The 27,821-nt window shown below is 48.4% G+C and overlaps 9 protein-coding genes across 9 annotated transcripts; 1 reads left to right on the forward strand and 8 right to left on the reverse strand.

The window, feature by feature from the left end:
* Window positions 1–5,575: 5,575 nt before the first annotated feature.
* DFJ58DRAFT_731034 (uncharacterized protein) lies at window positions 5,576–7,458 on the reverse strand (the record flags this gene model as incomplete). The annotated part of the gene is made up of 3 exons (XM_041385980.1): window positions 5,576–6,664; window positions 6,717–7,356; window positions 7,424–7,458. 3 exons carry the CDS (start codon window positions 7,456–7,458, stop codon window positions 5,576–5,578), a joined length of 1,764 nt encoding a protein of 587 aa, XP_041240923.1.
* Window positions 7,459–8,198: 740 nt separating this feature from the next.
* On the forward strand, window positions 8,199–10,381 carry DFJ58DRAFT_731035 (P-loop containing nucleoside triphosphate hydrolase protein; the record flags this gene model as incomplete). The annotated part of the gene is made up of 4 exons (XM_041385981.1): window positions 8,199–8,504; window positions 8,559–9,194; window positions 9,245–9,791; window positions 9,849–10,381. The coding sequence occupies 4 exons, from the start codon at window positions 8,199–8,201 to the stop codon at window positions 10,379–10,381; spliced, it is 2,022 nt and encodes a 673-aa protein (XP_041240924.1).
* A 187-nt stretch (window positions 10,382–10,568) lies between these two features.
* DFJ58DRAFT_717574 (uncharacterized protein) lies at window positions 10,569–13,148 on the reverse strand (the record flags this gene model as incomplete). The annotated part of the gene is made up of 5 exons (XM_041384369.1): window positions 10,569–11,034; window positions 11,082–11,964; window positions 12,133–12,544; window positions 12,831–12,964; window positions 13,046–13,148. 5 exons carry the CDS (start codon window positions 13,146–13,148, stop codon window positions 10,569–10,571), a joined length of 1,998 nt encoding a protein of 665 aa, XP_041240925.1.
* Window positions 13,149–13,613: 465 nt separating this feature from the next.
* Window positions 13,614–14,793, reverse strand: DFJ58DRAFT_514565 (uncharacterized protein). The gene is made up of 5 exons (XM_041380770.1): window positions 14,560–14,793; window positions 14,392–14,502; window positions 14,236–14,330; window positions 13,861–14,184; window positions 13,614–13,798 (listed from the first exon to the last, which is right to left on the reverse strand). Exons 1-5 carry the CDS (start codon window positions 14,700–14,702, stop codon window positions 13,737–13,739), a joined length of 735 nt encoding a protein of 244 aa, XP_041240926.1. The 5' UTR covers window positions 14,703–14,793; the 3' UTR covers window positions 13,614–13,736.
* A 629-nt stretch (window positions 14,794–15,422) lies between these two features.
* DFJ58DRAFT_731038 (uncharacterized protein) lies at window positions 15,423–16,092 on the reverse strand (the record flags this gene model as incomplete). The annotated part of the gene is made up of 2 exons (XM_041385982.1): window positions 15,423–15,934; window positions 15,987–16,092. 2 exons carry the CDS (start codon window positions 16,090–16,092, stop codon window positions 15,423–15,425), a joined length of 618 nt encoding a protein of 205 aa, XP_041240927.1.
* An 879-nt stretch (window positions 16,093–16,971) lies between these two features.
* On the reverse strand, window positions 16,972–17,776 carry DFJ58DRAFT_843889 (uncharacterized protein; the record flags this gene model as incomplete). The annotated part of the gene is made up of 4 exons (XM_041393014.1): window positions 16,972–17,156; window positions 17,206–17,382; window positions 17,472–17,659; window positions 17,715–17,776. 4 exons carry the CDS (start codon window positions 17,774–17,776, stop codon window positions 16,972–16,974), a joined length of 612 nt encoding a protein of 203 aa, XP_041240928.1.
* A 230-nt stretch (window positions 17,777–18,006) lies between these two features.
* DFJ58DRAFT_894232 (uncharacterized protein) lies at window positions 18,007–19,579 on the reverse strand. Its single transcript, XM_041394823.1, has 6 exons — window positions 19,459–19,579; window positions 19,278–19,388; window positions 19,109–19,222; window positions 18,947–19,050; window positions 18,713–18,889; window positions 18,007–18,663 (listed from the first exon to the last, which is right to left on the reverse strand). The coding sequence occupies exons 1-6, from the start codon at window positions 19,533–19,535 to the stop codon at window positions 18,479–18,481; spliced, it is 768 nt and encodes a 255-aa protein (XP_041240929.1). The 5' UTR covers window positions 19,536–19,579; the 3' UTR covers window positions 18,007–18,478.
* Window positions 19,580–20,021: 442 nt separating this feature from the next.
* DFJ58DRAFT_514653 (uncharacterized protein) lies at window positions 20,022–20,920 on the reverse strand. Its single transcript, XM_041380771.1, has 3 exons — window positions 20,762–20,920; window positions 20,502–20,693; window positions 20,022–20,450 (listed from the first exon to the last, which is right to left on the reverse strand). The coding sequence occupies exons 1-3, from the start codon at window positions 20,862–20,864 to the stop codon at window positions 20,239–20,241; spliced, it is 507 nt and encodes a 168-aa protein (XP_041240930.1). The 5' UTR covers window positions 20,865–20,920; the 3' UTR covers window positions 20,022–20,238.
* Window positions 20,921–21,318: 398 nt separating this feature from the next.
* Window positions 21,319–22,469, reverse strand: DFJ58DRAFT_915685 (uncharacterized protein; the record flags this gene model as incomplete). The annotated part of the gene is made up of 5 exons (XM_041395446.1): window positions 22,066–22,469; window positions 21,904–21,964; window positions 21,781–21,810; window positions 21,604–21,742; window positions 21,319–21,392 (listed from the first exon to the last, which is right to left on the reverse strand). The coding sequence occupies exons 1-5, from the start codon at window positions 22,164–22,166 to the stop codon at window positions 21,319–21,321; spliced, it is 405 nt and encodes a 134-aa protein (XP_041240931.1). The 5' UTR covers window positions 22,167–22,469.
* Window positions 22,470–27,821: the final 5,352 nt, after the last annotated feature.

Below are 27,821 nucleotides of genomic sequence, written 5' to 3' on the forward strand. Positions count from 1 at the left end.
TTCAACCCATTCTTCTGGGTTGTTACGGCAATAGATTCGGAGATAGGTTTCTAGTTCTTGATTTAGACGTTCGGTTTGACCGTCTGTTTGCGGATGATAAGCGGTGGAAGCGGCGATGTCGTATTTCAAAAGTTTTGCAAGGGCTTTAGAGAATTTGGATACGAACTGTGGGCCTCGATCTGAGATTACTTTCTCGTGGAGCCCGAAGCGGCGATAGACGTATTTGAAGAATTTCTTTGCTATGCCTTCTGAGGTGATAGTCTTCGTACAAGGGATGAGAATTACCCCCTTCAGTAAGACCATGGTCTACCACGACCATGATAGAGTCGAACCCGTTACATGGGGGAAGATCGGTGATGAGGTCGACAGAGACTTGGGAGAACGGAGTAGAGACCGAAGAAGGGATGGGAACCAGCGGAGGTGTCGTTGGATGGGTATCGGATTTCATTTGCTGACAAAGGGCGCAACCCTCAACGTATTTACGGATGTAGGTCCCCATAGATGGCCACCAGAAGTCGCGTTTAACCAGTTCTTCGGTTTTAAAACGGCCGGGATGTCCTGCTGTGGCGTGGTCATGGGTGCGTTCTAAAATAGAGTGGCGTCCGGCTGGACGGACATAGGCACGATCTTTGTAGAATAGGACATCATCTTTAATCGTCCAATCAGAGAGAGCCGACTTCATGGGAGGAAGGCAAAGGCCGTTCAAGGCATCGGAGGCGGCTTGGAAGATGGGGTCGGTATCATCAGGATCAGGGTTCGCAAGAGTAGTCATGAGCTCTTGATCAAGAAGGCGAATAAACATGGAATCGGGGAGGAGTGTCATATCTTCGTTATCGATGGAGTCGGGTGCATGGTCAGGTCGGCGTGATAAGGCATCAGGTGTGACAAGCTTGGTCCCTGGGACGTGGTGAAGTTCGATATCGTAACAAGAAAGAAGGAGTTGCCATCTGGCTTGGCGACGGGTTAACTTTTGCGCGGTTCGGAAATAGAGGAGGTTTTTGTGATCGGTGAAAACAATAACTGGATGGGGGTTTCCTTCTAAATAATGACGCCATTCTTGGAGTGCACGGATAACGGCTAGGAGTTCTCGATCGAAGATTTGATAATTTCTTTCAGCGGGGTTCAGGGATTGAGAAAGATATCCGCATGGATGATATACGCCATTCTCGTCGGTCTGTAGTAAGACAGCACCCGTTGCAACAAGGGACGCATCAGTGGCCACTGCGAATTGTCGAGATGGATCAGGGTTACGGAGGACAGGCTGTTTTAGGAAACACTCTTTTAGCATCGTGAATGCATTTTGACACGATGAAGACCAAAGGAAGATGTTATCTTTCTTTGTAAGATCAATAAGAGGTCGTGCGATATCGGAATAATGGGGAATGAAGTTCCGGTAGAAGTTACAGAAACCCAGGAACGACCTGGTTTCTTTAACAGTGGATGGGGTTGGCCAATCGCGGATTCCGTCAGTCTTAGCAGCGTCCATAGCTACACATCCAGGGCGAATAATCATGCCGAGGTATTCAACTTCTTGCGCGTCAAAGGTACATTTCTCTGGTTTCAAGAAGAGTCGTTCGTCTCGGATCTTCGTGAGAATTCGACGGGTACGAGCGTGATGTTCATCAAGGTTATTCGAAAAGATGAGGATATCGTCCATATAAATCACCAACCATCCTTCATTGATTTCTTGTTGGAAAGTGCGGTTCATGTATGCTTGGAACGTGGCCGGGGAGTTGCAAAGCCCGAAAAACATGACATTCGGCTCATAGAGCCCGAATTCCGTGGTGAACGCAGCTTTCCATCTATCATCAGGGTGAATGCGGATATTATTATAACCGGATCGGACGTCCATCTTGGTGAAATACTTTGCTCCATATAACCGTGCGACAAGGGATAAAGGAAGCGGCAAAGGGTAGGCGTTTTTGATCGTCCAATCGTTGATATATCGATAATCTTGACAGGGTCGGAGATCTCCACTCTTCTTTCCTACGAAGAAGAAACCGCTGGCTTGTGGCGACTTGGATTCTGAGATAAAACCTTTCTTTACGTTTTCGTCAATGAATGCTTTGACAGCGGTTCGTTCGGCGATAGAGAGGGGATAGATCTTCGACGTTTTGGGGATGAATCCGGGTTTCGTTTCAATACGATGGTCGATACCGGGTCGTTCAGGAGGGAGTTGATTAAGACCGTCTTTAGCGAAGATGTCAGCGAAGTCGTGGAGATAGGAGGGTACGAGTTCTTCGAAAGTTTTCTTCTTCTGTTCCAAGCCCGCAGCTAGAGCGAACTGCTGAGCTTTATTACTAACTTTCGCGTATTCCGTAGGCCGTGGCAAAGGTTTGACCGTGGGTTTCTGTTCAGAACGACTGGTACCGTCCGGGGTCAATGGCGTATCCATGGTAGTATTTGAGATTACCCGGAGCTCGGATGCGTCAATGGAGTATTCCACCAGAAATTCGTCATCATCTAGGTTATACGTAGAGACTTCTCGCACTGGTGCGGCAAAGTTCTCTTGCGTCCAGACATCTTCCTTGGTATCAAAAGTCTCATCGTCTTCGTCGGGGATGGGGAGTAGATCAGGTAGTGAATCAATGGTGGGATGGACGTGTGGTGCTTCCTTGTCAACGATTTCTTCGATGGTTGCCTTAGGATAAACGACAGGGGTTTCGGCGATTGGTGCTTTCTTAAGTTTGGATTGCTTCCAAGTCCGATCTATGGGTTCTTGTCGAAATAGAAGTGGAAGGTCGTTCTTCTTCCTTTCTTTGTCGACTTCTTCTTCAACTTGATTACTCTTTTCCGTTCGAGAAAGGATAAGAGTTTCGGCTGTCCAGTCAATAACCGGGTTCATAGCCCGTAGCCAGGGGATCCCTAAGAGAATCTGATCTCTCCTGCCAAGACGTGTGACGTTAAACTTCCCTATCATAGTTCGTTCGTCAATCTTGATGGTGAGAACGCAGTATCGGCGTATAGCTCCGCTTTTGGAATAGCTTCCATCGGCAGTAGTAACCCGGAAAGGTTTACTAAGGGCGTGGGTTCGGATCTTGTATTTCTTGACGAAGTCTTCTGAGATAAAGGTTCCGGCTGCTCCGGAATCAACAACTGCGGTGGTTTCAACGGTTTTCAGACGTGTTTTCGAAATGAGGGAAAGGGGAACCCGAAGTTCTTTTCGTTCACCAACTTTTCGTACAAGTCTTATGGGTACATCGAGAGATACTGACGTTGATCCAGTCTCCCATATCAAAAATCCTCGTTGAGACGGCGGACTTCTGCTTCTTCTTCTTCATCATCACTGCTTTCTACTTCTTTGCGGCGTACCAGAGTCTTTCCTTTCTTCTTCTCTGGACAGTTCTTAAAAAGATGCCCGGTCTTGTGACAGGTGAAACATTTTCCGGTGCGGAAATGTTCCGCGTGTTCTTCTTCAGAAAGCCGATCGATTACCATAGCATTGGGATCTCTAGATGGCACGTATCGGTTGGATTCGAAGTTCTTCTTCTTCTGGGGTTGGTTGCGCGCTCTGATAGCGTTCAGGTGGAGGCGTGAGTTGTCGAGATTGATACAGGTGGAGAGGACAACTTCAAAATCGTCCGAGACATCACCCGTGCCGTAGAGGCGAGCAAGCAGTCCTGGGTGGAGTCCGTCTAAGAAAAACTGTTTCTTGGCGACGTCACCTTGAATTCCTGCCCGTCGTGCGAGCATCAAGAACTCCGAGATGTAATCTTGAAGTTCGGTTCCCTGTTTAAGGTTACGGAGCTTGGCTAGCGCTGTTCCCGAGGGATCAAGCGGCCTAAACGCGCTTTTGAAGTCGGCAAGGAATTCAGTCCATGTACCGTATCCTTTAACAAGGCCTATGGTGGTTTTATTGTTAGGGTCTTGCGCTTGTCTGAGGAAATCTTCCTTCCAGTAGCGTGCGTTCCCTTCATTCATGAAAGAGGTTACAAAAATGATCTTCTGTTTGTCGTCGACGTAGATTTTCTCGTTAATATCAAGATAGGATTGGCATGACAACAAGAATCCGTCGGATTTATCTCTATCCCCGTCAAAGACCGGGGGAGAACCGATTTTGATTTCAACGGGTTTCGTAGAAGACATCGGGGGGTTCAAAGGTGGTAGGGGTGGTACAGCACCTAGGTTCAAAGCGCCAAAGATTGGTGTCAAGGACGTCAGCTTGTTAGCTTCTGGGGACCTGGGGTTCTATCTGTCGTGATGACCAGGATTTGTTCAGTTCTGGGTTACAACGCGTGATGGCGATGTATTTGTAGAAGACTTTAATCTTTTGTTACGAACTAGGATGGTTCTGACGTATGGCTACTCGATAAGAGTAATCGGCCAAAGTCGGTTCAAGGCTTCGGCGTATACCGAAGTTCAGTAGTTTCTAAGACAAGTCTAGGAGAGTGTCCTCGACTTGAATTACGTTCAATCCGACTTAAGATTGGAGGTCTTAAGCGAAGGAAGTTCCAGGTAAAACCTAGTAAGATTAAAGTAAAGAACTACATAGTACAGGACGAGTTTATATAGTAACCGGTAACGACTTTAGGGCCGGCACGATGAGGTCATAGAGATGAGTCAAAGATAAGACGAGCCAAAGATAAGACGAGTCAAAGATAAGACGAGTCAAAGATAACAAGAATAGGTCATCTAGCGACGGCAAGATGCGATCGTGATGTAATACGATGACGTAAAGCAAAGAAAATGAATAGAGGCGTACTTGACTGTAACAACCTGGACGACAGTTGTCGGGAACGGGGAGCGCACAAACCCAAGGAGAACATGCAAGACTTCAAGGGTGGCGAGCGACTGCACAGGTGCAAGGGCGGAGAATGTGGATTTGTATGTTGCAGGAACATATGGATGTAAGAAATATGCGAGAGTGGTAGAGAAATGGTTCGATTTGTATGTTGCAGGAACATATGGATGGTAAATGACATAGGCCCATCCTGCTGCAGATAATCCATTGAACGCAATTAAATAGAATCGCACAGCGAGAGAGGGTCCTGTAAATCATATCCATGAGGTCAATTTGTAAGTTTCAAGTGTATTGTCGTGTTACTTACCTCATGAGCAGGCACTTGGTAGTTTATGGTCGTTACTTGGCATCTTGGATCCTGGTCGTTGCACTTGGAAGGCTCACTGATAGGCAATATACCTATGGTCCCTGTAAGTAGCAAGTAGTACATGAGACAATTGACATACCTTAATCAAGAGTAGCAGACGAGTTTTGTTCAACGAACCTGGTGGTCTGCAGATGCGGACGCGCTGGAGCTAGACAACAACAACAACAACAACAACAACAACAACAACAACAACAACAATTGATGAGAAAGAGGATGGTACTGAGTCTAGCGGGCATCCATGTGAGTCATACAGGAGATGCGGGAGACATGCGATTTAATTTACACGAGATGAGCTCAGACAAAGAGGTACGAGATGAAATAAGACAGAGGTGTGAGACAAATTATGTGAGACGAACTATGTGAGACGAACTAAGACAAACAAATGCGAGACGAGATGTACAGAGACAACATGACATGAGATGGACCTCTAGAGACACAAGATGAAGACAATGAGATGCTCAAGGAACTCAGGACCGGGTCTCTGCCATGAACTTCGACCATAGACCATCTTCTGTTCGCCCAGCCTTGATGAACTTATCCATAACATTGGCGGGCGCATCCGCCCAACGCTTCTTGTGAGTGTGATATGTTGTGCTAGCGTAAGGGACCCCAAACATCTTCTGGAACACCGCACCAACACCTTGGCGACGCTTGCTGATTGTCTCACAGAGTCTGAAGCCCTTGGCAATATCACATGTGTAGAAATCACCTGGCCGGACCTTGACATCATTGTCCACGTCAATCGGATCAGAGAGTGTGCCTCCAGATATGGCTGCATGAGCTGTCGATGAACCTACCAAAGGGCGTGCAGTGGCCCGTTCGAGTGGTTTACGACGAGTACGAGGTGGGGGTGAGCTAGAGTCCACACTGGTCGTGGGACTACGTGGACTGCGACGGCGGACATTTCGTTTGAAAGGTTTGGGGGGCGGAGACGGTGTCCCAAAAGATGGAATTGAATATGCTGAATATGATAAGGAGGGCTGTCTGGAATGAGGTTCAGCAGGAGGAGGACTAGGTGAAGTTTCCAATGGAGGTTTGGCTTTACCCTTGCCCTTTGATAGCAACAGGGCCTCGACCTCCAACTCAGACGGCGAGTTGCCCATCTTGACATTGTCCTGAGCGTAATGCGGCTGAGAATGCGAATGCGAATGAGCATGAAAGACGACTTCGTTGGGTGCAGGCAAAACGTTATGGTGCTGACGCAGCTCCTCACGGACTGCAGCACGGTCGGCAGCCAAGTGAGAGCGGAGGTTAGGTGGGGAGTCGCTGATGCTTCGGATACAGCTATCGAGATCCACACACTGAGTTACGTTTGGGTTCTTGAGGAGGACAGGCTGGCCTTCGACGACAGTGATAAGATAGCCTGGCTGTACACCTCGCCATTCTCGACGTCGATGGTTCCATACATGAATGATGGAGGCAGCACCTACCCCTTCGTCAACACCAGCAGTGGCCAGTCCCATCAGGGATATAACTTGGTGGTTTAGTGATAAGTGGGGCCAAGTAAATGACGATGTGCCCGACTGGAACTCGAACATGTTGGGCTGACCACCATCCTGTGAGCGTGATGATCAGTGTCTACTGCGTAGCAGAGAAGGAGCGACAAACCTTTACCCAGGAATACACAACTGTATGGTACCATGCACGATTCTGCGCCTCAATCTCGTCAGCATGGCGCTGACATTGTTCTTCCTCACGTTTGGATGTTTCTGCTAGTTGCATTGTGAAGACTTCAGGCATTTGCATATGATACCGAGGGCCACTGTCTGGGGAGGCGCGATTGCATGCGGGCGCAGTTCGAGCCCTCGTCGGCTTCTTTGCTTGCAGGTTATCAGGCAGATGCTCGATGTGAGTCTCGATAATGGGCGCCGCAACACCTGATACATCATGCAGATGAGGAGATGGTGAACGCGACAGGCATTCAATGGGTGCAGGGTCGTCGTCATCTGGCAGCCCAGCCACAGCATCTTGATCATCTTCGAGCTCCAACCCTTCAGCGCCGTTTGGATCGCCAACATGGTTGAAAAGGTGGCAGCCACCCAGGCGCCTGCAGTGTTTGCGGCAAGTTGACCGGGTACAGTTCTTATTGACACAGGTGCTGCTACAGCCCACAACCATGCACACACGGCGCTTCGGTACTGGTAGGCGGGCACTTCTGGTCTGCTGATGAGTATGAGTATGAGCGACGGCTGCCGGAGAGGACCTTGGCGATCCGAAGTGCACAAAGTTGCACTTCGTACCATCCTGACTAACATCAAAGCACTATGCGTCCCATCAACACATTGAAATTGAAGGAGATGGAGGAAAGAACTTACAATTGCTTGCCAACGGCCGCAGTTTCTATGTTCATTAGATTTGCACACCGTCCATGGACATGGTCTATCGCATGTTGTGCATGAAACTTCATAACTAGGATGTGGGCCTGTGGGTGGCTGAACTGCAGAGTGTGGCATCACAAGCGTCTGGCCAGAGTAACAGTGTCAGGAGAGCGACAAGAGAGAGACAAAGACGCAGAGTGATGAGAGAGAAGTGAAAGGTGGCGGGTTGATATTGATAAACAGGGCCCTTTTATATTCCTGAGGGCAGGGGCATACTGTGGGCGGGGGCATACTGCCAGAATGCCTTAGGACAGCATGAAAGACGGCTCCAGGCTGCCTGTAAGTTGAGCGGCACCCACAGGAATTCATATAAACTAGCAGTGAGTAAGGAGTGCCGCCTGCACAAGATTGAACTCACCATGCCTCTAGGCCTGTTGTCAGCACAGGGTAGAGCAGAAAGTCCGTTAGCATAAACGACGCCAAGTGACAACAAGCAACGAGCAAGGCGTGATGCACAACTGGCAAAGCGACACCCAAAGTGTGTGGAATTTCCGACGGAGAATATATTCCGAGATTTCGGAGAATTTCCGAGGCGTCCCCGATTGCCAAATTTGGGGTGGGACAGACGGGACGGTACAGACAGGTGGGACGGGACGGACGGTACTTTCCAAATTTCCGGTATATACCAACTTCAAAAACTGAACTTAGGGTTTAAATATTTAATTATGTAACATTACCATATTCCAGACTCGGTGACATCGATAATTGATCCATGGCGCCTTCTCTTGCTTTGATTCGTGCGCGGACAGAGGAGGTATTTGGACGCAGGGCTTGCCTTTGGCAGCTCAGAGTTGCTGAAGCTTTTCTGCTCCGAGATCGTGATATTATTTGCATTGCTGGGACTGGGAAGGGCAAAACTCTTACATTCTGGATGCCTCTACTATTTGATTCCACCAGTATACAAGTCGTGATTACTCCTTTGAATTTACTTGGCGAACAAAATGTCATGGACCTCAAAAGAGTGGGAATTTCAGCTATATCTATACACACAGACACTGCTACAGCACATAACTTTCAGGTCAGCAGGATGGTATCAATAGTACCTAGTAATTAATGATCATCTATGTACTAGGCAATAGAGAACCTCGAGTATCGAGTCGTCGTTATCAGTCCTGAACAGGTTATGAAGGATGGCGGAGGATTCAAGAGGCTACTCAAAAATCCTTTGTTTGTGTCACACCTGATGGGTGTGGTTATAGACAAAGCTCATTGTGTCAGCTCATGGGGAGAATTTCGCCCAGAATACAAGGAGCTTGGTAGACTAAGATTCATCCTCCCCCTGGACATACCATTTCTTGTGACGTCTGCGACTCTCTCCTCGTCCATGCTGCAAGATGTCACCAGACTTCTCCATCTACAGAGCGGGGACAAACTCATCACTATTCATCGAAGTATAGATCGGCCAAATATAAATATTGGAGTAAAGCCCATCCAGGGAACATACCAAAGCTTTGCAGACCTCGCGTTCCTCATTCCCGACCAGTGGAAACTCAGAGACCCACCCCCTCCTAAGTTTCTCATCTTCTTTGACAATATAAACAATTATATTGAGGCCGCAAAGTTGCTGCGGTCGCGTTTGCCACAAGAATGTCAAGATAAGGTCAAGTGGTTTAACGCTGACATGACGACGCACTTTAAACAAGATGAGGTGAAGAATTTTACTGAAGGAATCACATGGGGGTTTTGTACAACAGAATCCTTTGGAATGGTAAGTTGAATTTAGGGATATTATTGATCAACAAGCTTACCGCAACACAGGGTATTGATATCAGTGATATTCGCATTGTGATTCAGTGGCGGGCAACGTGGTGTTCGCTGGCTACTATATGGCAGCGCTTTGGTCATGCAGTTCGAAATATGTCGTTGGAGGGGACTGCGATACTATTTGCTGAGAAGGAGTACTTTGATGTATATAAAGCAGAGAAAGAGAAACGGAGAGTGGAGCGAGCAAAAAGAAAGGTTACATCTTCAAAGAAATGGCGCATCGTTACTACCGGCGAAAATGGTCCTGTTGCCGCCGTGAACATTCCAACAGGAGAAGAGAGATCTGATGGATCTGATGACGAGATAGAAATTAGCAGCACTCACGTTCAACAAACTCACGCCGGTGATACAATGGATACCTGGCAATTACGGGCGAAGATGGAGGTGCCTAGAGAAACAAATATTAGCCAGCCTCAACGGAAGACCTCCCAACAAACTGGACTTGAGCCAGCTATGGACTACTTCATTAACGCTGATATGCGTCCTGGGATTGGTTGTCGTCGTAAGATACTGAACGTGTTTTTCAAGAATGAGGAAGCGGGTGAGACTTACTTTATCTGGCTTACTTCAAATTCCCCCGCCTGATTCATTGTTAAAGAAGCTGATCATCACCAATGCGATGCTCTTGAGACCCCGGGTTGTCTTCGGTGTCTCATCACACAGTCCAACATCTGTTGCAATATTCACACTCCAGCGTATTTTGTCCCATTCATCTCCACAATCCCAAAACAACAAAAACAACCTTCACGCTCGCGCCTTGTCAAGTTTTCTATGGCCATCCTTGATTTGAAGCTGACTGATGCGCTTGATGACTGGCGGGAGGAAACAACTATCAAGCTCTATGGCCATGCTCATTTGCATGATCTTGGACCTGGGCTCATAATGCCTAATAGTATTCTAGATCCCATTGTTGAATGCGCGCATTTTTCCAAGATCAGATCCACAGCCGACTTGGTCAAAGAAACTCGTTGGTCAGGAGCCAACAAACATGGAGATGAGATTATCGCATTGATTCACCAAGTCTGCCCACTTCCTACGCCCTTGACATCAGCCCTGCTACAGCCTCGTACAATCTTGTCAAATGCTAATGCAAGTACATCGGTCCCTCATAATGCGAAACGAAAGATGTGATGTAGTGCTTGTGGGGAGGAGGGCCATAATGGTGCGTGCTTTACTAGTGGCTAGTGCTTGATATATACTTACTAGCACTATCTATCAAGCTCGTAATCGCCACTGTTGAGAGCATCCTGCAAACCGATCATCTTCTTCCAAGGAAAATGCTGGCACAACCTGGATTATTATGCCACCGCATACAAGTTTATAACTCTCCTACAACGTCTTCAGTTGTAGGTTGCTCTACCTCATCTACTATTTTACCATCGTCTTCTGTACCTATTCCCTTCCATCCTTTCTCAAATAGCTCGTGCCCCTTGTCAAGAAGATCTGGGACTAAGTATGTGCTTTGTTGTCCGGGTGTATGAATGTGTGGAGATGATGATCGCATCTTCATTAGTAGTCCTTCAAATGTTTTTTTCATATCAGGCATAGCCTGCAAACTCATTCTCCCAGTGTGCATGAAGTTAGTTTCGATGACGGAATGGGCATTTCGATAGACTTCAACCAGAGGCGACTCGAGAATGACCCTCGCGACACTATGGTTTGAGCCGTTCCCTCCATTTTTCACTTTGATGAATAGATTGTTGAGCTCTATGCACCAGTCAATGGCACGGAAGCGTTCAGGTTTTCCGGTTGGGTTGACTAGCCAATGGTACTGTATTGCTTTCCTGTCAAAATATTAGTACTTGAGTCAATGAAAAGGTGTGCTTCCTACTGCAAACCCGCGGGATAATTGAAGTGCAAGTTTATCAAAAACTCTGTCATGCATGTGGCATATTTATGTTTGCCCGTTGCCTTGAAGATCAATGTCCATGCGATGATGCAGGTTTCAACGTGCGCAATGTCTCCGATGTTCATCGCATAGGATAGCTCCTCATACAATAGAAAATACTTGTTAATCAGCAAGTTGTTCTCGTACTGTTTATCTCGTCGTTCATCAGGCTGCCGACGAGCTCGTGTTAGCTTGTAGGTAGCAATATATTCTCGAGCGAGTCGGTTGGCAATCTCCTTTAGTTCCTCTAGGCTCAGTTTTAGAATGGCAAAGTCATCGAGCGTTTTGTGAGCATTGTTTATTTTTTCAACTTCTATCCGCCAACAATCCAAACGCCGACAGATCCCATCATGGACAATGAGCTGGTGCATCATCTGGAACCCAGGCTTGGATCCGAAAATCCCTGTTTCACGTGGCTGCAGCTGTGCAATATCGTGCATCAGACTCGTCTGGTCCTGACGTGCTGACATTGGCCGGATTAATGCCCTCCATATTGCATCTGCGGCTGCCATTTTCAAGTGGAACAAGCCAGGCATGAAGACTATGTGTTGGAATCGCCGCCACGGAGTTGTTTCAATGGACCGACGTTGCTGCATCGACGAAATGTGTTCGCCCATGCCCAGATCTCCATGGACAAGCACCACATACTCTGTAACATCAGGCGACTTGCCATCCTCCACATCCGCTGGATCAAAGACACCACCTTGCGCCATCAATCTCTCAATTGCCTGAATGTTTCCTGCGACCGTTGAGTTGTTGACATCCATTGCCGAGGCTGGTATGATTGGAGTTTTTGCAACTGGTATTTGTTCCAACACCTGGGGGGCTGATATTTGAGACTGAAACTGTGCAAAATATGGCGGACCATGATGGCAAAGGTCATGCAAAAACTTCCAGGAGTTAAATTGGTCGCATCGAGAGAGACCTGAAGAATGCGAGACATCTTGGTGTAGTGACAGTAAGTCTTTCCAGGTTCGTCCAATGGAACAATCACTTAGAGGGTTGAGTCGTGATTTTCGCCACAGTTCATAGGAACATTTTAGGTCATCACGAGTGACTCCATGTTGTAGGGGAAACAGTAAGCCCGATGTCAGATGTTTCAGAGTGTCGGTAGATTTTTCTGCAGTGGGAACAGTGGACTTCAGATTGATGTCGAAATTATCGTATGCATACGCCGCTAGAAGTGTTTGTCCAAGATATTGTAGCACATGACTTGATTCTGCAGATAGCGAACGGACTGTATCATGAATTGCATCAACGGATATCAAGAGACCCATCTTCGCCATCGTTTCAATGACTTTCTCCGGTGCATGTGTTGAATGCAAAAATATTCTGAGTATGCTTGACAGCAAGTTGGCTTTCTGATTTGTGCTTTTCTTTAGAAGCGAAACAATTACTACTTTCCACTGGACGAGGTCTGTTTAGATCAAGCACAAATTTTATCTATATTTTCCATACCAGCATCATTGTTGCACTATGTTGAGATGCGAGGCGTTCAGCTCTCGATATACAATCACCAGTGATGCCTTCTATAACACCTTCTAGGTCATCTACTTGAGCCCAGTATTCTGAGTCCTCAGCTTCTTGCACATCCGATACCAAAATTCCGATCTCCGTGTGCCCTTTGCTTTCGATTTTCGAGACTTGAAGAGCTCTCGCGGACAAAAGGGAATCAAGCAGGGCCCATAGCACTGGTGCCTCTCCCGCGATCTGTAGAGCCATATCATCAATTTGGAAGCCCTCTATTTGCTCAGCTTTCGCATGCACAGCGCTAAAATGCGACCCATTCTCCACTTTTGTGAGCTCTTGAACCTCCCTTGCACATTCTGCGCGAATGGCATCCTTGGCCCACCCAATTAAAGGGTTATATAGATTCTGGTGTCGCGATAAGGTGCAGATAATGTTACCTATGTTGGCCAGAAGGTCAACAACTGCAGGGTGGTTGGCAAATTGAGGTACTGTGAGGATCGTGACGAGGAATTGTGAAAGACTTCTGTCTCCATCAAACATATCGAGGACGCTGCAGTATGTTTCCATATAGAGTATAGATTAAATATTTAAACCCTAAATTCAGTTTTCGAAGTTGCCAGTTAATTTTCAAGGTCCGAAGGGTTTGCTACGGTGGCTGAACATTATTTACAAATGTTTTCTGCCAGCTGCTGTGGAGAGAGAACGAGGGATAAGGTTTGGGCTGCTTTTGGACATTTCAAAGTGCACGTGATTTTATTTTATTTTTTTCTATGTACTCGGATGCAGCCCTCTTCTCTCGACACCGCGGATGGGAAGGAACCTGGGCAAACCTAGACACTTCGATTGTTCCTTGAGATGATGTAAGCAAAAAAATTATTTAAATATCGGTGCGCCTACAGAGCACAACAGTACCACCATATCAATCCCACCACCCCCACGTCCTACCCAAAACAAACACAGCTCCAAGACCCGTCAGCCAAGAGACACTAAGCACGGCCGTCGATTCAGCTTTGCGTGCATCCACATTCCCGCATTCATTCGTGACCGCAGTCTCGTCGCAACCACTATTCAGGGGAACAGTCGAGGTCCGAGTGTACGGTGCAGGTTTTTCTGTCAATCCCAATGGTTCTAAAAGGATATCAGGATATTCGGAGATGAATAGCAAAACTGCAGATGCGATATATGGATGCCTGATCGCTGAAAGTGTTTCAGCCGTTCAGGAAATGTTGTCAATAAGAGGCGAATGACTTACACCAGATATTGATTCCTATCAGAGCATGTGAAACACAGGAGAGGGCAGTGCTTGAATTGGAATCCGAAGTGCTCAAGGTAATTCTAGCAGTGCCCTGCAATTTGGAAGTGGCCGAGAGAACAGCGCCCAAAATTTTGGAAGGCCCCCAGATTATAGCGCCCCATAATTTAGAAGGGCCCCAGAGAATGATCCTCCACAAGCTAAAAGCGCCCGAGGGAATGATACCCCACAAATTTGAGGCGCCCGAAAGAATATTGTCCCGCAATTTGGAAGCACCCGAGAGAATAGTCCCCCACACTTTGATCGAGTGGATGCCGAAAAGGTCTAAGTCTCTGTTAGATCGTCTGCGAAGAAATCAGATCCCTGTTGACGTACATGATTTCATATCTATGAGTCGCCGCACCATCTTCTGGTATTGCTGAAACATTGGCATGTCAGAGCTCCAGTAGCGATACATGGAAACCTGATGACTAGAAAATGTGCATCAAACCCATCAGTCAAGGCATGATAATCAAGAGGTGAATAACATACACTAATTGTTTAGCCTCTGTCAGAGCATCAGACGTATGAGAGAGGATATTGCCCGATACTGTCGGCCAGTCTATGTTTGGCAGGTGTATATCTTTCTTGGACACTTGATTGCTGAAACGAGTGTGAACCACATCAGTAAGAGGCATGCATAGTCAAGGGGCGAAGGACCTTAGTTGTTTGACCTCTGCTAGAGCATCAGACGCACAGGAGACAACAACACCCGACAGTTTTGACCAGTCAGGCAAATTCACATCAGGTTGGGACATGGCCTGATTGCTGAAACATATTGAGTTACCATCAGCAAAGGACATGCCAGCGTATAGTACTCATGGGGCCAATAACCTCATTTGTTTGACCTCTGCTAGAGCATGAGAAGCACTGGAAAGAACGGTACCCGACAATTTCGACCATTTATCTTCCTTGGGCATGGTTGGACCTGTAGGCGTGAAAGATCAATACCACAGGCTTTGCAGGAGCGACCAAGCGCTCATGATTATCGACGCCAGGCCTGGATCATCAACTGTTGAACTCCCACGAAACCAAATCCGAACTTGTCAGACTTACCCTTTTCACAAAGTCATATGCCATCCTAAATTTTACTGCATACGTCGAAGCCACACGTTTGGCATGTACATGGCTTACATGCAGCTCGATTGCGACGACAAGCGGGAAGACATTCACAATTTCACAACCGCGTGACCAATTCAGAGTCAGCAGCCCGCGTGAAGAGCGCAACCGACTCCGCGCGTACAGTTGGCTCAGCGAAACAGAATTTTGCAGAAGGTGGTTCATAATTACAAACTTACTCTGGCGTCGACTCAACACCATGATGATACTTCCGGCACTCAACAGTACCGGGGTCATGCACAACCCTACGAGGAAGCGCAAGTTTTACCGAGTATATGAACACGTCACTTAGTAAGTTAGTTTTGTCGATATGGCTCCATGATATTTTATGTTTCTGGCACTAGTACTGACTACAACTCCCTCCAGATCAACATACACGTTATCAACATTGCCCAACAACCCCATCAATTCCACCACCCCCACGTCCTGCCCAAGACAAACACAGCTCCAATAGCTGACAGCCAGGAGACGCCAACCGCAAGTATCAATCCTACTTCAAGATTTGTGTTCTCGTCATCATCAACGTTCGCTGATCTCAGCGCTTCCAAGTCATCGTAATACTCAGCAGCCCCGTATGACTGGAATCTTGCAAAGGTAGAGTCCTGTGGCACGTAACCACCATATATGTGGGACTGGTACTGGGATGCCAATGAATCTGTCATATTCGCGTTTAGGGTCATGAGACACCTGTAGTTGATTGATTGGGATGTACCTTTCGCTACGCCATATCTCCTGAAACCGAAAATATACAGGATGAACCTCCCCAAGAGCTTGAAGGGCCAGAGGATCAACCGAAGTGGGAGGAGACAGATATAAAGTGTTGTTCTCCCTGTGAGCCGTAGTGGCGTAAGTAAGATATCAGGACTGATAGAGATGCATATCAGAGCTCCAGCTGCGACATATGGATGCCTGATTGCTGGAGAGTATTTAGTATAAACAACGTCGTGAAGAAGAAACAAATAACCTACACCAGTTATTCACCTCTGTCAGAGCATAAATTGAAGAGGCGAGAATAGTGTCCCGCAATTTGGGCCAGTCAATGCTGGGCAAGTCTAGTAGAACTTGCTGGGACATGGCTGTATGCGTGTGCACTTGAAGGACAAGACCCCAACTAGACAAATTTGTTTATAAAGGCAGCGATAGATAGTAAGCGCCGAGTGACCATGCCAGTGGATCACGTTTCCATGAATCAACCCCGCGTTGTCATTCTCTAGTTTCTCTTGACAAGGGTTATATATATATACGCAATATCATCGGCTCTTCGGCCTGGTCACTCGCAAGCCTAATCCCTCACCCAACAGCACAATCTCCTGGTTTCCTGGTTCGGATGTTCGTCGCGTAACTTAGTGGTACTAGTAAGTAGCACGGTCTGGCAGGCGTTGTGAGTTTGATGAAAGTACAGATAAACGGACCTCAAAATGACTGATTAGTTTGAGCTATCATCGGTAGGCGTTCACTCACTTTAATAATGCGCAGGAACTTATGATAGCACGCATATACCTAGCAGGCCAGTGAGGACTTTCTTGCGCACGATTTCGTGTACAAAGACCTCGAGAGCATTGTTTCGCTGAGCAAAGGAGCACGAGTGTCTGATTTTTAGAAAATTAAGCCCATCAACAAAAGGTGTAATCAAGAATCGAATCACCTGTAAACACCCGTCTGGCCCATGACTGTCAGAATACAAGAAAGCAGCGCCTGACAATCAACGTTAGGCAGACCTAGACATTCCTGGCATATGGCTGCAGGCATGTATCAGTGGATCGAAACCACAGCCCTAGCCAACACCTGCACTCCTCTGTACTTTATACATCAGTCACGAACAACTAGCACCGGTATCCATCAAGCTCTTACAAAATCAACCCAAACGTTGACATTCTTTTGAGAATAATTACAGGCATACCTCAACAATGATCTCATTTCAACTGCATTCGATACAATACAATACCAGTCAGCTCATTGGAGCCACCACCCCCACTCCCGGCCTAAGACAATGGCAACTCCAGCATACGACAACAAGGAGATAAGCGTCGATGGGACTATCCACGTGGTGGCCCCAACTGATTGGAGATGCGAGAATCCAGAGCCTCGTGGCACAGTACCGCCGTAGTAGTTGGACTGATATTGGGATGCAAATGAACCTGTTATGGCGTGTTTAGTTAGCAAGTGGAAACCGTTGTTTTTGTGTACCTTGCGCTACTCCTTGATTCCTGAAGCCACAACACCAGACGATGAGCTGCACCGGGAGAAGACACAAGAACACCGCAATTGTTCCCGTTAGCTGCAATAATGTCATGAAAACTCCAATATTTGCGATCGCAGAGATGAATATCAAGGCTCCGGCTGCTGCATATGGATGCATGATTGCTGTAAAGTATGTATCAGTACCATATCATATATCGTGATCAAGAGCTGGATGACACCTACACCAGTCATTGGCTTCTGTCAAAGCGAACCAAACACTGGAGAGAATAGCGCCCCACAATTCGACCCTAGAAAGTATGCATCAAGCGCTCCCATTAACGAAGACGTAAAAATGAAGTAGCGAATGCCATACAACAGATGTCCAGCCTGTTTCAGAGCATTGAGAATGTCGGCCCATACTTTGGACAAGTCTATGTCTTTCTGGGACGCGGCCTGATTGCTGTGTATCAAACCGCGTCAGCGAAGGCGTAATAATCAAGAGGTGGATAACATACGCTTGGGAGAAAACACTGCCCGCCAATTTTGACCAGTCGGACACTATGATGATTGGAGGCATGAAGGGCAATACCACAGGTTTTGTGATAGTGTGGACGAACGACCGGCGTAAGTTATAACCAACGTCGAGCTCCCACGAAGCCAACCCTCAGTCATTTGACAAGCCAGTCATCTGTCGGAAGCTTAAATTTGCTGCGTGCCTCGAGGTCACACAGGTTTACCCATATGTAATACTGCATGCATGCAAATCGAGGTCGAGTTCGAAGCCAGAAGCTTGGCCAAAAGCAGGAATGAGCTAAACATTTATAATGCACCGCATTGCAGGCCTCAGCTGCATGTCAGATAGTGCATATCACAGAAAACATCTTCCGGAAAGTCAACTTATTAGTCAAGCCTCTATGTCGCATAGCTAAGGCCTCAGTCACAGCCAAATACAAGGGGAGTAAGGAGAAGCCGAGTATTAACTGAATGAGGACTGACATGCGAATCATAGTCAGTATCCTGCGCAAGGACCGCGTACTCCGCGTGTGTTACGATCTCTAAGCTGGCCGGTCACAAATTCACACTAGTACTGTTACGGAGCACCCGCCAAGTGCCAACACTACCCTAAAATTGTGTCAGTTACGAACAACCTACACCACGGCATCCATCAAGCCCCCACGGACCAACCCAGAACTCTGATTCATTTGACCATGGTGACATGCATACCTCAACAAGATAATCTCTTTTCAACTGCATTCGATACAATACAATACCAATCACCTCATTGGAGCCACCATCCCCACTCCCGGCCCAAGACAATGGCAGCTCCAGCATACGACAACGACGAGACAAGCGTCGAGGTGGCTGTCGGCATGGTGGCCCCATATGATTGCAGTTTCGCAAAATCAGAGCCTCGTGGCACATTACCATCGTAGCGACAGGACTGATATTGGGATGCAAACGAACCTGTTATGGCGTGTTTAGTTAGCAAGCGGAAAGCGCTGTATTTGTGTACCTTTTTCTACTCCTCGACTCCCGAAGCCAAGATGCCAGATAATCAACCGCACCGGGAGAAAACACAAGGTCCATAATGTAGTTCCTGCGAGCCGCAATAATGTCAGAGACATCGCAGGATTTTCAAACGCAGCGATGAGTAGCAAGGCTCCAGCTGATTTATATGGATGCCTGATTGCTGAACAAGTATGTGTCAATCCAACAGCATCGCGATTAAGAGTTGAATGACACCTACACCAGTTATTGACTTCTGTCAAAGCGAACAAACCGCTGGAGAGAATACTGCCCCAAAATTTGGTCCATAGGTTGCGAAACATGTCTAGATTTCCGTTAGATCGTCTGCGGCGTATCGAGTCGCATCAGCAAGGGCATAACAATCAAGGAACGGATCACATACACCAGTTGTTTGGCATCTCTCAGAGCGTCAGACGCACGGGACACAACATTGGCTGACAATTTGGACCAGTCAACGTCTTGTAGGTCTATATCTCTTTGAGACGCAGCCTGATTGCTGCGTGTTGAACCGCGTCAGCAAAGGTGTAGTAGTTACGAGGCAGAGAACATACACGCGCTGTTTGGCCTCTGTCAGAGCGTCAGACGCACGGGAGACAACATCGCTCGATACTTTAGACCAGTCGATGTTCTGCGGGTCTAGATCTTCCTGAGAAATGGTTTGACTGCGGAGGTATGCGTATACATTGTACCGCATCAGCAAAAAGGCTAGCAATCAAGGAGCGAATAGCCTACACTCGTTGTTTAGCCTCTGTCAAAATGTCGGACGCTTGGGAGAAAACACTGCTCGCCAATTTCGACCAGTCGGACATGTCTGGGTGTGAAACTTGGTCAACTTGAATACCAGAGGTTTCGTGATAGACGAACAACTGTAAGCGCTCATCGGCTCGGACGTCCATCAATCAAGCTCCCACGAAATCTAACCAAGCCTGTCGTTAATTATTTGACAACCCATCTTCAACTTGTGGCACCCGAAATTTTGCTGCATGCATATTGCATGCAGCTCGATCGAAGTCGAAAACCTGGAAGCTCCGAGTCCACGAGCATAAATGGACCAACAGTCCCATCTTATCGGCAACTGGATATCATGTGGTACACGTCACTGAAGGAATGCATCTGGAAAATCAAGCCTCTATGTGACCCTCAGCCGGGAAGATGAGCATGACTCTGACAGTGCGGACTAATTTAGAGTCAGCAGACCGCGATCGGACACTAAGGGTCTCGGCAGACTCCGCGCAGCTTCCGCGAGTCGCATGTTACAGACTCTAATCACAAGTCACGATCACATACATACTCATGTGTTATTTTCAACACAACACTTTCCAATACTAAGCAGTACGACGGGGTTACGCAAGTTGACGACAAATTTACGGGAACGCGTCGTTCTACTGAGTAGACGAATATGCCTCATACTTATAAGTTGCATCAGTTAATGAGTATAGCATCACAAATATTGCATGTTGCTGACACTGACTCAACTCCCTCCATCGAACATCCACAATACCGCCCACAGCATCAATACCACCATCCCCACGCCCTACCCAAGACAAACCAAAGTCCAATAAATGCTATGAAAGACACAGGAGCCGCAAACGTCGATTTTGTTTCGTCTCCGTCCTCAAGATCATCGGTAGCCCCATGCGTCACGGCCTGGAATTTTGAAAAGGTAGACTGCGGTGGTACGTAGCCACCATAACGACGGGATTGGTATCGGGCTGCGTATGAACCTTTCACGGCGCGATGAGACAAGTCCTGTAGTTACTACAGCTGTGACGTACCTTTTGCTACACCCTCTCTCCTAAAACCGAAAATATACAGGATAAACCTAGTCAAGAGCTTGAACGGCCAAAGGATCAACCGAAATGGGGAGAAGCATATATAACGCGCGAGCCGCAATGGTGTCAGAAGGAGTTCAGGAGTTCCAATGATGCAGAGTAGAGCTCCAGCTACGATATATGGATGTCTGATTGCTAGAGAAGGACGCATATTTTTTAAAAAACGATCAGTCATGAACAGTGAAGAAGAAGCGAAAACTTACACCAATCGTTGAACTCTGTCACAGCACAGCTAGTAAGACGGGTACTAGCGTCCCGCAACATCAACGAGTTGAGGTCAACCGGGTCTAGGTCTTGCTGGGACATGGTTGTATGCGGTCAAAACCATCCATAACTTAGGAAAGTGGTTTTATAGGCACCAGGGCAGGATAACTTTAAGTAAGCGCCGGGCGCCAATGCCATCATCAACTGACACCAACCGCGTTATTCGCTTGGCATATCGTGCTACTACTCTCCAATGTACGTAGGCTCGAACTTTACCTTTACTTATACGTCAAGGCCACACATTCACTCATGCAGTTCAGTGTTGACATTAACGATGACACAACATCTACTTGTCAAAAACTGGAAGTTTGGGTGTCAAAATGCAGACATATGTTAGACAGCCAGGAAGTCAGATCCATGACGGGGACGACAAGATACATAGTATGAACAAAGACAGCGATTGATACCTTGGAGTATTTGTTGGTGGGTGGGAATGCGTGAAAGGCATTCGCGTCATATGTGTGGCATCTGCATCGGAGGTGCTGGCGAGTTGAGATTATGTTTCGAGTGACAGATCAATTGAAACATTACACAACTCGCAAGCGCCAAACGTCAGGCGTGCGTAACAACCTGGACATATTTTGTATGAGCATCAATCGAGAATATCTATGTGATGTGGCACTTATGAGAACACCTGAGATGGGCGACATAACATACTAGCAGGGAGGCTTCGATAATACTCGGTCAACATATGCCCAAATCTCGCCCAGCTGGGACAGCGTAGTGACGTGACAAGAAAAAAGTTTGCATTGATTCGTTTGTAGATCGTCGCACTACAAACCTCGCAACGCAAACATGTGCCTAGAGAAGCGGGGGTTCTGAACAGAAAAACGAGGCACGCATCTTGTTCGTCTCGAGTCAACAATATTCCTGGGAAGCATGAGCCGAAGGGAGCTACTTTCGATGCTTCCAAGGGGCGACTACAAAACACATGATATTGAATTAGCAGGACACATACAAGCTCTGCTACCCAGGCAGAGACGGTGAACTGCACGATAGGGCGTCCGCGTGGCACGCAATGGTGTATATATCGGGCGCTGGTGAGTTAGGCCGTGAGGAGTATTACCGCACAACTTCATACCAGTGTCAGAACACGCAACCAGCCCGATATTTTGAAGTACCAGGATCTCGGTGGACACGCACTGATTGAAAAATAGCATCGACAGGCGGAGTGGGATCAAATCAGAAAAATATCATTTGAGTGCGCAGGAGCAGTGAAAGAGAGCCATTAAATAGGGCGCACCGTGATAATGGGTAGACGAGATATTGACGCCATAGTAACGCTATGACAACATGATCTCGCCCGTCTGCAGGCCTGGCCTGGCCTGGAACGTTGAACTTCATCTGGGTACAAAGACGAGAGGGAAAAAAACTTTGCAGTGGAGTATTTATAGGCCGGTGTATGAGCAGGGAATTTATTCTAGTCTCGAGTCAATCTTTCATGATGCAAGTGAAGGGTTGATATAAAAAGTCCACGAGGTGCTTGCAGCTTGGGGGCATCGGCTTGACCACGAAGAAGTTCTTCCAAGACGACTCGGATCCCAAGTTATCACGGAACGTTGTGATCACGGTGTAGCAACAGGATCCGACTCGGTTGAGTTCAAATAAGGCGCTTCCGTATCGCGTAAATGGGCAAGTAGAGACACGATATGCATGTACAAAGTCGAGAAACTCACAACTTGACTTTTATCTGTGTTTGTCGTTGTTTGGATACTGGGTCTCTCGGATTACTATCGGACCTTATAACTTTACCCCGAGACGGTCGTTAAGAACTGCTGCAGCTCACGTATATCCAGATTATACTCGGATCTTGGAGGTTCACTCCAGCGCGTTGTAGGGAGTAGAAGAAATAATATTCATTTGGCGAAAGCCCAACTGAGAGAAGTGAAGTAACGATAAGGGAGAGTGATGGTAATGATAAGTTTTTGGGCGAAGGCGCGCAGCGCTTTCCGGCCCCAAGGGAAAGAGTCCAAACCTAAGGGAAGAAGAGGTGAGCTGCGATTCCCATACACCAGGAGTCCGACGACGCATCCAGCGAAACTCGGGTGCCCAGTTCTTAGGAGATGGACGAGGGTGACTTACATCTGCGTGTTTCAGTGTTGCGATCAGCGCACTGATGGGAGGGTGAAACGAAGGAATTGTTCTTGGATGTTGGGAGTGGCTTGCATATATGGGGCCAGGATCTGGGCGTGCCTCCGCAGGTACACGAGGAATGCATCGCTTGCCCAGCGTCCTTTAACTTTGACGACGTCGAAAGGAATGTTCCGTAGGAGGTATTCTAGGGTGGAACCGATGCGGATGCCGTGGCCGTGCACTGGTTTGCGACCCGCAGCTCTGGTTGCAGATGCTAGTCTGTTCAGGAACTTTGTCTTGGTGAGAGGACGGTGGGAGTCTTTGAACCTGTAAGAGAATAGCGCGGCATTCGCTGGAGGGTCGTTGATGCGGATATGGTTGTTGAAGGCTTCTTCAGGGTCTGAAGGGCCGTGCTGTTGTGCCCAGTGCACGTCTTCTCCTTCTAATGCTGACTTGGTGCGCGGAAGGTGGAAATTCTTCGTTAACAGGTTCTGTCTGTCTCGGACACCTGAGACGTTGTTGCGGGTGACGTGCAGGTTGGGGTCAAAGGAGTCGAGGCGGGGGTACCGTGAATTCGCAGGTCCTTGCAGTGGCGTAAAAGGTCGTCGTTAGGCAAGAGAAAACTGACGCATCTAGTGGGTTATTGAGGTCTAGTTGGTCTCTTATGGCTGTGATTAGCTCGACGGTGTAAGGTTCGCGTTTGCTTCGTTGTGCACTGGTTGGGGTGAGCGAGACGGTTGCTTTGAGTAACGTCTCGATTTGCATGTCGTTAAGGTCCCAGGTGATGCTGTGGAGTACGTGCCATGCCCGCACACCGAAGATGTAATTGGCGATTGTTTTCCCGGAGTAGTTCCCTGCCATGGCCGATATGAAAGATTCGATTAGGATGCTGCTAGCTGGGGCGCGTTGGGTCTCTGGAATGGATTTGCTGTCACAGAACACATGGTAAACGAGGAGGCCAGAGCCATAGGACTCGCGAGTCCCTTCTGAGTATCCATGTAGCATGACGTCGCGGATGCGTTGGATGTCAGAGGGTGCCAAGGGGACGAGTCTTCCTTGCGCGTCTTTGGTTGACCGAGAGGATTGTGGCAACCATAGATGGAGCCGATCCTTTGCGCTGCAGTGAGGACGGAGGGCAGATGGGATTGGAGTCAGGTCAGTGTTATACACTGTCATTTTGAGAAATGTGAGTGGCCGTTTCACGAGCCAAATAGCCTGTTCAACTTACTAGCCTTGCGACGCTTGGTGGAGCTCTTCTCCCCTCCGCTCAAACTCGCGGTTGATGAAAGCGCGGCGTCGGAGCTCGAGGTCGAGGTGTTCTTTGCCCATTTCTCGAAGCGATTGACTGGTAGCGCGGCTTGGGGATGGGAAGTGGGAGTTATGGCTGGGCCAGGTGGAGGAATTGGATGTGTCGAGTTCTGAGACGTCGGAGATGAATGCTTGGAGTTCACTTGGGATTGGGATTGGGGGAAGTGCATCACATGTGGGGGGATATATCCCTCTTGAGGGGCCGTCTGCTGGGTTTTCCTTGCTTGGGATGTATCGAGTAAGTACTGTGCATTTGGTACTCGCGACGACGTGATGAATGCGTTTGAAGACGGCATTAGTGGTGCGGCTGCGACTACACCCCTTCCACCATCCTTCCACAACCCCTCGATTGTCGCCATATACTTTGAAATGAATCCCGGGGGGGCAGGCCTTGATGATAGTGCGAACGAGGAGTTCGAAGCCGACACTTTCTGCCCATCCAATGTCCCGTCCGTCTCGCTTCCAACCAGGTGTGAGGACCCAGGCTCTCCATCTGCCGTTGATGACGATTCCGATGCCATGACCAGAGCTAGCGTCCGAATAGGCATTGAAGTCATGTACCACGCACGGTCCTGGGATGTGACGAATGAGGTTGGGGGAACTGAGGGTGCTTTTCCACCAGTTGATATCTTCGGGGGTGCTACGAGGGGGAGTTCTGGGCAGGTGTGGGTGCTCTCCGAATATACCCAGCATGCATTCCAGGCTCGTGAGGTAAGCGCGGCCCATCGGGACGATAAGGCAGGCATGCAGCAGTTTTCCGTAGAGTTTTTGGACCTCATGGAGTGTGTGGGTGCGTTTTGACTGCCACGTGTTGACCGCAGTGAGGTACTTGGCACGCTTCTCAGCTGATAAGGCCACTGTTCGGTCTTCAATGCTCCAGGTGAACCCAATGAATGGGGGGGTGGGGCTAAAGGGTTTGTCCTTCGATACCTCCCAGAAGATGCCGAGAAGTATGGAGAGGTGGTCAATGTCATCCATGCAAAAGGAAAATTGCAGGTCTTCGCGTGATCGTGGTGAACGAGCTGATAAATCCAAGATGGGAAAGTACACGTCTTCGTCGAACTCTTCTGTGGAGCCATTTGGCCATGTTGCTCCTTTAAACCATTTGCGCCCACCTTCAATGACGACACCCTCGTTGTTGGCAATGTCTTTGGCCCAGGTTTCACGTCGCTTATTGTACTCGGCCAGGTGTTCTTTTCTGATTCGGAAGAATAAGTGGTCATCGACCCATTTGGATAAAGGGCCAATTCCCTTGGCGCGAAAAATGTCTGCACCTGCATCTGCAACGGTTCCGTAGATTCCCGCTGATGGGCCGAACCCGAAGCAAAATGATGTGTCAACTGCAAAGGTGTCTTCCCCTGGGAGACGGATTGCCAGGCCTGGCCATTGAGACGAGTGCAAGGGGACTGTTCTGTATGCCTCTGCCACGTCTCGAACAGCTCCTTGCGACCCTGGAGGAAGACACCATATTGTTCTGCAGATGGTGGGGAAAGTTCCGTATGTGCAAGGAAAAAGATCGGAATCGACACGAGAATTAATGGAGCTAATGGGGGGAGAGGGTCTAATAGGGTATGATAGATTTTGAATGAGACGAAATCTTCCAGGCTTGCCTGGCTTCGGAATAATGGACAAAGGAGCTGTTTGGAATTTACCAATGATTGATTCGAGGGTTTGCAGCATTAAAAGGGCCAATAAAACGACCCTTTGCAAATTCGTGACTGATGATGTTTGCAAAGGCTTCGGAGTGTTCCTCGACGGATGGGTTATTAGGTGGTGTGTATGTACAGGTAATGGGGGGGATCCCCCCAGAGAAACCAGATGCGAGACAAGCAGGGACAAAAGGGTATCTATGTATAAGGCCCGTCTCTTCGAGGAGACGTTGCCATTCAACTGGGTTATAAGGAGTGTGGGCCTTAAGCTTTCTCACTTCAAGGGCACTTCTGGGCTCCGTGCTCCTTGCTTCCGCATCCTGAGCATTCGTGTGACAGCTCGTGGTTGGTGGCTTGGCAGCCTTTGGGGCGTTGCCACTTGAGGCAGAGAGGTAGGCCTTGGAGGTTGGTGATTCGGCCGTCTTGGGCTCGACGACAGTGGCCATTGGATCCGTCCCATAAGTTGTGGGATTCGCACTTTTTGATGTCGTGTGCAAAGCGGCCCAGGCAGACTGCGCAGGCTGAACGGCCGCGTGAGCCTGCGCTGCGGGAAAAACCCCCGCGTCGTTGACGGTTATGGGAGCTGCCCCGTGGGGATGGAGTTCTGCTTCTCCTCGACTCGGAGGTGCCGCGAGATGGGGAGCGTGAACGAGAGTTCCTGTAGCGGTACTCCTCGTGGCCAGAGTCTCTGGGATCACGATAGCTCGACCTCCGATTGTGGCTGTAAGTCGTTGGGGTTGCTCTGCTCGTGGGCTGTGGCACGTAACCACGTATGCCAGAAGGGTCGTGCATCCGCGTTGAACAAATTGCGGGCATTCGCGGGGAGTGTCATCGCGAGCATCCGCGGGAATGTCATCGCGGGCGTTAAAGGATGGTTGTTGGCAGTTGAGCCGGGTGTAGGTTATGTTGGGGTGGGGGTGGAGGAAAAGGTTCCAAGGTTGGTAGGGAAAGAAACCGTTTGTTAGTGGAAAGGTTTAGACGTAGTATTTACATAGAGGGACCCACCACAATTAAAGCCCGAGAGCGAATCTTGTCCCATAACTCCTCGTTGATCACGCGGATGAGGTTCTCGTTAATCGATGCGATATTGAAGCCTTCGTTCCGTTTGAGCTTGTCATGCCAGTCTTGGCGAACACGGGAGGCGTAGTTGAGGATGACCAGGTCACCAATCTCGCTGTTGTTGCGGATGGTGTGATTCTCGAGGTGCCAGAAGAAAAGGGACAGGGTTTTGTCTATGTGGGTCTGGGGCCATTTGGCCTTGCTGATCTGGACGAGATACAGGTTCTTAGCCCGTAGGAAGGTGGAAAAGGATAGTTCGTGGTCGGCGAGGGCAGCTTTCGAAGCTTTGAAGGCTGACGCTGGACGGACAGTTAGTTGGCCGTCGATTCTGGTGAGGCCAAGGTCGTTCTCGGCGATGGACCGCGAGGTCTTCAAGGCTTCTTTGCAGCCGTCTGGTGAGAAATACCAGAGTTCTACGAACTCAAAGTTGGTGAGTTTCTGGATGGCATACTGAGCGGGTCGAGGGGATAGGAAGTCCCCTACTGATGCGGATTGGTCAAAACCATTCATCTTTGGTTTCTTTTTCTCCGTCTCCAAGCGTTCCCTCTCAGCCTCTGCTTCCTGCTGGGCGCGTTCCTCGTCTCGCTGAGTGCGGAGTGCTCTTTCTGCTTCTTCTGCAGCGAGGGCATCTGCTTCCTGTCGCTGGTTCCAGTCCCGGACACGTTCTTCGTGGTCAGTGTCCCAGGTTTCGGCCAAACGATCTATGACTTCTTGCTCTGTGCTTCCTGTGGCCGCCATGAGGTCGTTCCTTATTCCGGCATAGAGGCCGCCGGCGAAGTCTGGGCGGACTTCAGTAGATGGATCGGCCATTTTCGCGAGTGAGAGAGGAAATTGGGTAGTTCTAGTAGGTTAAGCTAGTGTATTGACTATGTTGTTTTGAAAGAAAAGAAGAGCAAGCAGAACGAGCTAC

Source organism: Suillus subalutaceus, assembly GCF_016647625.1.
Source record: "Suillus subalutaceus strain FC151 chromosome Unknown DFJ58scaffold_98, whole genome shotgun sequence".
In the NCBI taxonomy this organism is placed as follows: domain Eukaryota; kingdom Fungi; phylum Basidiomycota; class Agaricomycetes; order Boletales; family Suillaceae; genus Suillus; species Suillus subalutaceus.